At 39.3% G+C, this 12,241-nt stretch overlaps 1 protein-coding gene across 2 annotated transcripts; it reads right to left on the bottom strand.

The window, feature by feature from the left end:
• Positions 1-5,925: 5,925 nt before the first annotated feature.
• Positions 5,926-10,828, bottom strand: LOC126606559 ((R)-mandelonitrile lyase 2-like). 2 transcript variants are annotated; one of them, XM_050273957.1, is made up of 5 exons: positions 10,607-10,828; positions 10,261-10,388; positions 7,562-8,221; positions 6,369-7,209; positions 5,926-6,269 (listed from the first exon to the last, which is right to left on the bottom strand). In XM_050273957.1, the coding sequence occupies exons 1-5, from the start codon at positions 10,786-10,788 to the stop codon at positions 6,113-6,115; spliced, it is 1,968 nt and encodes a 655-aa protein (XP_050129914.1). In that variant the 5' UTR covers positions 10,789-10,828; the 3' UTR covers positions 5,926-6,112. The 2 variants fall into 2 exon arrangements, with proteins under 2 accessions (XP_050129914.1, XP_050129915.1); XM_050273958.1 differs by having other exon boundaries at positions 10,261-10,405; positions 10,607-10,755.
• Between the last annotated feature and the right edge of the window lie 1,413 nt (positions 10,829-12,241).

The following is a 12,241-nucleotide window of genomic DNA, read 5'->3' as shown; positions in this document are numbered from 1 at the left end:
TCGGTGGTTCAAGATGCGTTTCCCTCTCTCAGCTTGGGCCACCTTCACCACCCAACTACTTCAGCGCTTTGGTCCGACCGACTCCTTGAACTTCAATATGGCCCTCTCATATATCACCCAAACCACCATTATGGAGGCGTATGTGGGACAGTTCATCCGCCTCTCCTGTCGCACTTCAGACTAGACCAATGTGCAGCTCCTCGGGGCGTTCTTAGGGGGCCTCAAGGACGAGCTATAGGATGATGTGGTTGCTTTGAGCCCGTCCTCCCTTGCACGCACCATTGGACTGGCTTATCTTTGAGCAAAAACAAGGCCGCTGATCCATGGTACGTTCCTGGAACACCTGTTCATCCACCTACTACTCTAAACCACCATTTCCCCCTCACCCAACCCCTCTACCCATCCAGTTCAACCATGACCTCCTTCCACCATAAGCAATTCCAACCCCGTTAAACCCATTCTCCGGCTCACCCAAACGGAAATGCGGAACCTTCGGGAGCAAGGTCTCTGCTTCAATTGTGATGAATAATACCGTTCGGGTCGTCGGTGCAAACAATCTCACATTCTCATGTTGTTGGCGGATGATGATTGTTCAGATCTTAACCAGGTCCTTGAGGACCAGATTCCACTACCTACCATCGTCGTGGAACAGCCAGAGCACCATATAGCTCTTCACGCCATTTTCGTCACAAAACGTGCCCGGGGCCGTGCTATGTGACTCAAGGGATTCATTGATCCTACACCAATCTAGGTGTTTATTGATTCTGACGCTGATCAGAGTTTCCTCAACCCCTAAGTGGCGACTCGTTTGGGCCTCCAGATTGATACTTTGCACATTGAGCTGGTCATGGTGGCCATCGGCCGCTATTTTCGCACCAGAGGGGTGGCTTCCCAGGTTTCTGTCTGCCTTCAAGGCTACACTTTTACTAGTGACTTCCACCTCCTCGTAGTGATGGATTGCGACATGGTGTTAGGAGTGGATTGGCTCGAAACCTTAGGTTTCATTGGTTGGAACTTTTTTCTTAAAGTTATGGAGTTCTCCATCCACGGAACGAATTATCGGTTGGTAGGGGCTTCCACCTTGCCCGCCTTTGCATCCCCTGTTTCTGAGGTATCTGTCTTCCGTGCCCTCCCTCACCTTTCCAGCCTCACCACATATGACCAGCCTCCTTCCCCAACCCCAGAACATATTCAAGTTCTCCTTAACCAGTACCCAAAGCTCTTTCAACCACCAAGCTCCTTACCCCCACACTGTACTGTTGATCATCGCATCTCTTTGCTGCCGGGCACAAGACCGATTAATGTCCGGCCTTACCGCTACGAGCATGCCCAAAAAGCAGAACTTGAGCGCCAAGTATAAGAGATGCTATCTGCCAGTCTCATTCGTCCCAGCATGACTCCCTTTTCTTCCCCGGCTTTATTGGTGGCTAAAAACGACTCTTCTTGGCGTTTTTGTATGGATTATCGAGCGATCAATGCAGCAACCATCAAGGATTCCTTCCTATTATTGATGAGCTTTTGGCTAAGTTGCACAGTGCGACCGTCTTTTCCAAACTGGATGTCTGTTCCGATTACCACCAAATCCGTATGTACGAACCGGACATACACAAGACTGCATTCCGCACCCATGAGGGCCATTACGAGTTAACTGTCATGCCATTTGGCCTTACAAATGCTCTGGCCACCTTCCAAGCACTAATGAACTCAATCTTGAAGCCTCTCCTTAAGAAATCTGTTCTTGTTTTTTTTTTTTATGATATCTTGGTCTTCAGTGATTCCTTAGACCACTATGTTTCTCATTTGGCTGTTGTCTTTGACATTCTCCAATTGCACCAGCTTCGGTTGAAACCATCTAAGTGCTTGTTTGGACAGAATGTCATTGCTTATTTGGGTCATATAATTTCAGCTTCGGGAGTTACTGTTGATCCCTCTAAAACAGCAGCTATTATTGAGTGGCCAACTCCTTCGATCGTCGGAGCTTTGCGTGGGTTCTTAGGCCTCACCGGCTATTATCGCAAGCTCGTCTGCCATTTTGGTCTCATTGTGAAGGCCCTCACGGACTTACTCAAGAAGGACAACTTCCTATGGTCTCTAGCAGCAGAAACGGCCTTCTCAACCCTCAAGGAAACTCTGTCAGCCACCCTAATACTCGCACTCCCTGACTTCACCAAGTCTTTCACCTTGGAGTGTGATGCCTCCAATGTCGGCCTTGGGGCCGTGCTCTCCCAAGATAGCCACCCAATCGAGTTCCTAAGCAAGTCATTGGTGCCCAAACACCACTCGCTCTCGGTATATGACAAGGAAATGTTGGCCGTGGTCTATGCAATCCAAAAGTGGGGTTCGTATTTAATTGGCCACCATTTCACCATCCTCACGGACCATCAAACACTCAAATACTTCTTGGATCAACGCATCACCATTCCTGCACAACAAAAATGGCTGCTGAAACTCCTTGGGTACAACTACACCTTAGCTTATCGCTCTGGGGCTTCCAACGCCACTGCTGATGCCTTGTCCCGTCGGCCTGAACTCCTCTCATTAATGGGACTCTCGCAACCCCTCTTTGACTGCGTGGCAGCAATTCAAGCCTCCTATGTGGCAGACCCTCACGCATCTACCATCATTATGACCTTGCAACAAGACCCTCAAGGTAAAGGGTCCTTTCGACTACAAGGCGACCTCCTCTATTACAAATCCGGTCTCTTTGTTCCAGCTACATCCCCATGGCGACCCCAACTTCTCAAGGAATTCCACGCTTCTCTTTCTTCGGGGCACTCCTGGTTCTTACGCACCTACAAATGCCTCACTAATAACTTAAACTGGAATGGACTAAAAAAAGATGTCAAGAGCTTTGTGGCTGCCTGTGATGTGTGCCAACACACTCATTATGAAAGCATTAAGCCACCTGGTCCCTTGCAGCCATTATCCATTTCGACATAAATATGGACAGATATCTCTATGGACTTCGTGGAAGGTCTTCCCTCAATCCATGGTCGGAATGCTATCTTGGTTGTGGTTGATCGTCTCTCCAAATACGGGCACTTCATTCCTATCAAGCACTCATATTCCGCTCCCCACATTGCAGATGTGCTCATGCAAGAAGTTTTCCGATTGCACGGGATGCCGGCGTCCATTGTCAGTGACCGTGACCCAATTTTCCTTAGTGAATTTTGGACTGCTTTCTTCAAACACCAACAAACAGCTCTTTGCAAAAGCTCGGCCTATCATCCCCAATCTGATAGGAAAACCGAGGTCCTTAACCGAACATTGGAGCACTATCTGCGGAGCTTTGTGATGGACAAACCCAACACTTGGATGAAATGGCTTTCATAGGTTGAATGGTGGTATAACACTATTTTCCAATCGACGATCAAGATGACGCCCTTCTAAGCTGTTTATGGCTATTCCCCACAACAAGTGTCATCCTATCTCCTAGGTTCTTCTCCAGTCTACTTAGTTGACGTCATTCTGCAAGACAGGGAAACTTTACTCAAACACCTGTGTGAGAATATGAATGTGGCACAGCATCGAATACGGCAACAAGCTGACAAACATAGGTCGGAAAAGACCTTCAGTGTCGGTGATTGGGCTTTTCTCAAACTTCAGCCTTATAGACAGACATCCGTGTCCAAGAATCATTACCCCAAACTCGCTCATCGCTATTACGGACCCTTCCAGGTGATAGCTCGCGTCGGACAGGTTGCCTACACTCTGGACCTACCTCTGCAATCCCGCATTCATCCCACTTTTCACGAGCCATTGCTCAAACCTAAAATTGGTACACATGTTGTTGCTTCAACAACACTGCCACCTGTAGTCACAGATGGCTCATTCCTGTGGTTTCTAGAGCTGATCCTGCAGCACGGTATGTTCAAACGAGGCACCAAGGTCGTCACTCGTTGGTTAATCACGTGGCAAGGTTTACCGGAACACGATGCTACTTGGGAAGATGCTGATTCCATTGTGAGCCGTTTCCCAAACTTCAACGCTTGAGGACAGGCTTTCTCTTAAGGGGGGTGCCCTGTTAGGATTCTAAACCATGCCAATTCCCTTTTGTTAATTCCTTGTCTAGTAGTGGAGTAATATAAAGTAGTGACTCAACACTTGTGTACCTAACTCCTTTGTCTGTAGTGTCTGATGTGGGTATACAATACCCATCATGATACCTTTTTGGGATATGAATGAAAATTGCTTTATCTTTCCTCTATTATTTTCATTTTCTTTGCAATTCTCTCTTTGGTGCTACTGGAACCTACCACATAGTTACTAGTTTGAATGCATCAAAGTGTTATTGGATGAGATAATAGGAACTTGCAAATGATTGCCTTTAAAGTGTTTTACATTTGGCCTTGCCGGGGTTTGATTTGTTTGATCTGTGATGTAAGTGAGTTGGTGTTTTGATATGTAGGGATCCGTAGCCAGAAATGGGGCTTACATTCACAAAGCTTTTCAATCGGCTTTTTACCTAGAAGGAGATGCGAATTCTGATGGTTGGTCATGATGAAGCCGGTAAGACCACTATCCTCTACAAGCTCAAGCTTGGTGAGATCGTCACAATCATGTTCTGTAGACTCAGTTTTTTTGGGTTTTGGAGCTTTGTATCAAAACCGAAAAAAGAAAAAAAAACGTAAAAGGACCCGTTGTACCCGGCCCGGTTAGGTCTGTTTTTTGTTTTAAAATCTGTTGTACCCGTCCTGGACTGACCTGTTTCTTTTAAACATCGGTCCGGTCCGGATCCTTCAAAATTGGGCTTGATATGTGCCCAGCCCTAAGAGAGAGGGAGTGAGAGAGAGAGAGAGAGAGAGAGAGAAAATGTGGTAGTAGAGAGAGGTTTATATATATATATATATATATATTTTTTTTTTTTTAATTAAAAATAGGATTTTTATCACAAATGATCCTTGAAATTGATCCACACCATCAAGATGGTCATTGAAATTAAAAATCAATCAATGTAGTCCTTAAAAATGAGTGTCACAAATAAATGTGGTCATTCCGTTAAAATTTCTGTTATGTGATGATGTGTCACGTAACTAAGGATTTTGAGTAAAACGTGACCACCATTTCTCTTATGTCTTTAACGTTACAAAGGATTACAACTCTTCCAAGTCACACAAACACCCCACTGTCTCCTCTACAAAAGGTGCCCTTGGTTGGTAAAAGTTGGGATGTCTGCACATCCTGGTTGATCAACATCGGGGAGGTTCCATTTCGAATTATCATCACCTGGGAACATGAGAATAGTAGGAACCGAGTGCGACGGTGCCGTTTCAGTGGGAGGAGATTGGTGGGTCGCTGGGTAGGAGGGGCAGAAGATGATGAACAGTCATCTTCTTCTTCTTTTTTTCCTTTTTTTTTGTTTTTAATTGTATAAAATAAAATTTTTAATTATTATTAAATATTTTTAATCCACCTGACAATATTTAATTACATTGTGGGATCCACTTATGTGCCACCTTAGCACATAATGGAATTTTTAACGGAATTGTGACGGAATGACCATATTGATTTGCGACATCTAATTTCAAGGACTACATTGATCGATTTTCAATTTCAAGAACCATCTTGATGAGGTGGGTTAATTTCAGGAATCATTTGTGATAAAAACCCTTAAAGATATGTTATGATGACAAGTGAGTGAAGTTTTTGAAAAAAAAAAAACTACAAAATTTGGTTTGTGTGAAATTACATTATTGCCCATAATTTTATTTTATGATCTAAGATCAAATTGTCTTTTTATCCTATTTTAGTTGATAAAGAGAGTTTTATTAATAGGTGGTTTAGATATACAACATATTACTTGCGTGAAAAAAACATGAGAAACCCCTTTCTTGCAGCCAAAACTTAATCCCCAATAAAGAATGGGGTTTATTATCAAACATTGAAAAGTAAAGACAGTGCATAATTATGCTAAAACAATCAACAAAACGATAAAACACAATATCTTATAATATTTGATTCAATTCGTTTACCAAACAACAGATTTACAATTGTACTGAGCCATTTTCAAGTTGTATAAGGGCATGCAATAAACATATTAAGTAGAAAAACTATATATATGATAGTTCAAACAGGTTACAGAAAGCTGTAAATTATAAGAATTAAAAGGAAATTATATTAGAGTTGATTGACAATTGACCCCTTCAAGGTTTTCTTCAAAATTCATTGGGTGGGGGCAGATGCCCCGCTGTAGGCTTTGCATGGCCCCGTCCATGCATGACATACCTACCCAAGCTGATCTCTCTTGCAGAATTTGAAGACCCATATACCTGCCCAAAGAACAAAAGTTGAAAGTAACGAAAACGAGCAATTCATACAACCAAATAAGTTTTGAAAATTTCAAGCTGTTGCAAGTATACATCATATACCTGCCTAACATCAGATAGAAGCCCATAGGGTGGCTCGCCGGTGTGACAGGGAATGTGGAAGAATCAACTATGCGTAATGCATCAATTCCATTAACATGCAAACCACCATCAACCACCTTTCCAACAATGCATCCACCGTGGTAATGCCAATATGAGGCCAATGAATCTCGGCAAAATGTTTCGAGTGCATCATCTGTTTGATTATTTGGCAGAGGTAGTCCCAAAAAGGTGAAACCTTCTATACCTGGTAAATCTTGGGTTTTATATGGTTTAAATGCATTAGTCCTTAATAAATAACCAATTTGTTTCATGCCGCTAACACAATGAGCAAGGTCCACCGCATTTGAAAAGTAATTGAATCTAACATTTGGACCAATTGTCACATCAGAAGATGAATTTAGCGTGAGAGAACCATGAGAATGAGGTCCTGGAACTTTGTTAGGAATGTGTGCGAAAGTTGAATTTATTGGCAGGGGATAAGACTGACTAGGAAATAAACTATAGGGTGGAGCAGTAAGTGGTCCGCACGAGATAGAACATTGCCAGAAATCGTCTCTAATGCCTAGAACTGTTACAATTGAGGGTTCTATTGGATTTGGGGGCAAAATGTTAATGAAATTACGAGGATTATCGTATAGAAACTGTCCAACGTAAGGATGGTCAAGCACAACTGGTATTCCAAGAGATGATAGATAAGACTCTGGGCCAACGCCACTAAGTAGTAGAAGTTGAGGGGTCCCCATTGTCCCTGCACTCAATATAACTTCACCTTGATCGCGTACATATGCCCGATGAGAAATTCCGTTAGAATCCTTATATATGACTCCTGTAGCTGACAATCCTGCATTATAAAATAGCTTATAATTAATATGTAATTACTATAACGAAGGTTAAAATGGCAAGGAGCTTGTTCTCCTTAAGCAAGGTCTCGAGTTCGAGCCTTGTGAATGGAGAAGCTAGCATTGGGAGAGTTTGCACCCTGAATGGGGTCCGACCCGGTTCGAGGGATTAGTCATCGCCTACGTGCGGGGGTACCCTGGATTCATCCAAAGAATACGGTAGCTTAATTTATTCTCACATCCAGTGTTTGGCCTTTCCTTGATTCCGTTAATGGGTTAAAACAATAAATTGTTAATCTTAAAGTGCAGAATGAGAAACTTAGAGCTGTTTTAAGTATCATAGATGCAACGTACTTGATTCACTAGAAGAGAAGAGGATCTTCTCTACGTTGGCATGAACTGCAACTCGCAAGTTGTCTAGGTCTCCTCTGTTAAGTAGTTCATCAGCCGCATGTCTCGTTCCACTATTGTCAAAAGTTGAGCCAGTGATTCTTGTTTCAGGTACGTGATCCAAACTGAATCCATTTTCTGGTAAAACGCCAGCCTCCAAAAAAGCTTTTTGTGTAACAGTTTGCCAAGCGAATGCATTTGGCTTGTACACAATAGTGTCTTCAATCCACTCATATGTCGCATTAACCAAATTGATGTCCCATTCAACTCCCGATTCATTAAAGAATGAAATGTTAGCTCTTGCGTATACGCCAGCACTGATCATGCTCGTGCCGCCAAGGATCCTTCCTCTAACAGTAGGAATGCCATCTTCTGACATGACCCTTTGAACTGGTGTCTCTCCATCATCTTCTTGCTGGAGATTATATATAAACCCCTCTTGAGTCAAGACATTCGGATATGATGTAGGAAAACTTCCTCTTTCTAAAACGAGCACCGAATACTTTGATGATAAAGTTGCTGCCAATGGACACCCTGCGGTACCCCCTCCAACTACAATGTAGTCATACACTTCTTCTAGTGGAAGATCAGTGGCATTAATCACAGATTTTGAGTAGCTAAAATCTGCAAAATGGGAAGTGAGAGAATTTTCTTTAGTAAATAGGAAGGAAATAGGTTGCAGAAGTGACAACATCTACGTGGGCATCTTTATGTTTTTCTCATTTACGTAATTAATTGGGTCATTAAGAAATAGGCCTTGCAAATTTAATAGTCTTACACAAAAACCCATCTATTAATTGCTTCTAATTAAAACCCAACTTTTAAAGAGTACTACTAGACCCACCCCATAAAAAAGTTAAAAAAGTAAAATATTATTTCTCCACCTATTATTATTCTCAAAATAACCTTAATATATTTTGTTTTAAATTTTTTTTGAACAGAAAAGAATATGATTATAACATGAATTACACAACCACCTGTCACAAATGTCACTTGAAGGATAATTATATGCTTATATAATACAAGTCTTTATAGAATTCTCAAGAAATAACTAGCAGCAAAACTCAACATCTGACTTACATTATCAGAAAATGCGTTAGTGTGTTCTCTGCGTGACCTTGGATCAAAAACTAACAAACTATTATGCAGTGCTGTCAGTGAATTTTTTGGCAATTATAGGACGAACATCATTAGATCTCATCGTAGAGACCCCGAATCCCAAACCGTCAAGTACAAGATGAAATTAACAATAAAACTAAAATTTATCAATGAACACACACCGAGTAATTAAACACTACCATCATGCAATCTTTATTCTACGTTCATTATGACTAAAATTCAAGGTTCTCTCATCGAGAAAAACAAGCTCTTTTTGACCGATGGATGGTGATTTTGAAGTTTTAAATCTTCCACCTAGGTATGAATTGATTTATGCAATTTTTTTTCATTTGATTTCAAATTTTTAGGATTTAAGAGAATATTGCATGCAAAAAAGCACCTTTCTAGCCCATGTGTGTGTCATGTGTACGAAACAAAACAAAGGAAAAAGAGGTTTATGGCAATCAAGTTTTTTTTTTTTTTTTTTTTTTGTGGTTGTCGCGGGGGGGGGGGGGCGGTTGCGGGTGCAAGCGTATTGTTTTTGTAAGGTAGCCATGGGGGGAGGGGGAGGGGGGGGCGGTGCAAGCGTATTTTTTTTGTAAGGTAGCCATGGGGGGAAGGGGGGGGGGCGGTGCAAGCGTATTTTTTTTGTAAGGTAGCCATGCTATTTTTCATGATTGCAACCGTGCATTTTTGTATCTGTATAGTTTATTTTCTTGACAAAAAGCTTTAATTTTTGTTGTAAAGACGATTTCTTGTAAGAGTTCTTATGTGCTGAAAAATTCTTGAAAGTTTACATTGTAAATGGGAGATATATCATACAAAGATGGTAAACTTGTGTGATACTTTCCCTTCTCATATATTTTTGGTAAAAATGTTCACCCATTTTTCCATATGCATCCTCAAAAGAAGAAAAGAGTTGGTTCCCTTGTCGTATATAATTGGTTACATGGTATAGGTAAATTGTTTTTCATATATTTGATAAGCAAATTAATGCATATATTCTTCCATTTTTTAATAAAATACAAATATAAAACATCAAAGTAACAAAAAATGATGAGTAACAAAAAAGTAACAAACATTTATAGAGGGAATGAAGCAAACCGAGGAATTAAAAAAAACTGTGAACATAACAAATCAAAGCCTGAAACAGGATCTGATAGATCTCGAACGATGAAAAACCAATCCCATACAACTCCCAACAATTGAATGAACAAACGCCTGACAGACTGGAAAAGCATTTTGAACAAGTTTGAAATAAAAGTGACAGATTGTAAAATATTTGAAACACTAATGTGAGAGATAAAAAATGTTTGAGAAAGCAATCAGTTAGTGACAAATAGCATTAAATTCCACAAAATTCTACCCTAAAATTATGTTAAATTATAACGGGGTATTCTTAGAAGAGAAATTATAAATAATCAAAGTCATCAAGCCAGTTAAGGAAACTTGCTTTGTTGGAGCCTAGTCAATGAGTTTTTCTCATGAAAAGTAAATATGATGGGTTGAAGCAGAGAGAAAATGAGTTTTAAGGGAAAAATTCTCATTTACATAATTAATTTTACCATGTTCAGAAAGAGTGGCCAACGAGTGAACCTCTAATTGAAGATGGACAAAAAGTTGCAACACCAATAGTACAACAAACATTGTTGATTTCTCCATTTTCTGAATTCCGAAAGGCAAACGTATTCTCCTGAAAAATTCAAAACACTTCAACTGAATATAATTAATTATTTTGTTGGTGACTATATATTAACAACAAAAGGTTCATTGATTTACAACTTTTGAAGTATTTCTAACGTTGAAGTTAATAAACTAAACGACACTTGCTATATTTACAGAATTTTACACTTTACAATATAAATTATTGCACATAAAATATAATAGGAAATAAAAGGTTGGAAACTTTACGGTTTGTCAGTCTCTGTTTCCTGCAGGTACAAAGATGGACTTGGTGTGGAAGCAGCACTTGTATCCTCAAGGAAAACAAGCTCAAACTTCTCTGAAGAACTCTCAAACTTCTCTGAAGAACTCACAATAATCTTGAAACCGTATGCTACTGAATGGCGAGAATTGGACGCAGTAAGCATCATTCTTTATAGATGTTGAGAGCATCTGTTTTTTTTTTTTTGGTCAATGTTGGCAGCATGTATACAACTTGAGAAAAGGAAGGGACCCTTGTAAAGGACATGGATGCTTCACGCGGCATCATAAATTAAAGAAAAATATTAGGGAGACATCATTTTCACATTACAATAGTGTATTATTTGATGTGATAAATGATGGCCACACGTCACAATTAATTTTTTATCTCAATGATTGTAGTTGTATGCATCATTTGTTATTTCAATACGGAAAATTCTATTTCAATCCTTGAGACATCTTAATTTTTGAATAAAATCTTGTCTAAGATTAAAAATCAACAATAGTCCTTGACATTTAATTTTAATTTTTGAATATTAATTAGGTTGTAATAATTATTAAGTTTTTGTGTGTAGGTTATATATTGATTTTCATAAACAATAAAAATGTTATTTATCATTGATAATTATTATTCAGTTCCCATAATAAGAAAATTCATAGATTATCATCTATTTTTCATTATGTGCGACTTTCTCCATATAGAGTTATATGCGTATTATGCACCTATTTATGTTTAGACACTATAGGTATGTACCGATATATTCGTACCAAAACTTATGTACATATATATTCGTACTGAAACATATGTACCTATACACTCATACCGATCTATTGTATTGATTTTTTTGTACTAAAATTTACGTACTAAAACTTCTGTACCTATAAGTTATTATAAACATAAATTTTTTTTTTAATTATTGACTTTTTTTTTAATTATAAGATTTAAATTTTGAATAATTTTTTTTACCTATTAATATGATTGGAGGAGCAAAAAAATACACTAATTACTTAAATAATAAATGTGCTATAATTACTTAAATATTGTAAATTTTAAAAATAAGGACTTAAGTTAGATTTCAGAAACCATTTAGGTTAAAATCTAAAAAGAATTTTATTTAAACCCTAAAATCTAAAAGCCCCTAAAACTAGACAAATCTCAACTCTATCACTAACCCTATTGAAACATGATCTTCTCCCAAATCCTGCACGAAGATTACAAGAATTTTTTTTTTTATTTTTTATTTGGGGTTTTATATATATGGGGATTGTGGTAGTAAAAATTTTGCCATCTTCGGTCTTGACGATTTTGTACTTATAAAACACATTAACACCTTTGATCAAAGAACCAAAGCCACACACGCCCATGAGGTGAAGAAGGGGGATTTGGCCAATGGATCTCCGATACTTATGTCAGTTTTGAGAGAGAGTTTACGTCTGGATTGCGTAGCAAAAGCTTACAAGAGTTTTATGGAGGATATTTAGAGGAGCTAGGCCGACCACTGTGTGCGGTTTGGCATGACATGTGTCGGCATCCAGTTGGCCAAGGTGTGTCATCCATAGGATGGAAGAGGAAAAAATTATCCCCAAGATAATATTCAATAAATAATTTTAGGATTATCTTGA

Source organism: Malus sylvestris, chromosome 16 (assembly GCF_916048215.2).
Source record: "Malus sylvestris chromosome 16, drMalSylv7.2, whole genome shotgun sequence".
In the NCBI taxonomy this organism is placed as follows: Eukaryota; Viridiplantae; Streptophyta; class Magnoliopsida; order Rosales; family Rosaceae; genus Malus; species Malus sylvestris.
The sequence above is the reverse complement of the archived record's forward strand: the minus strand, read 5'-3'. Positions and strand labels throughout refer to the sequence as shown.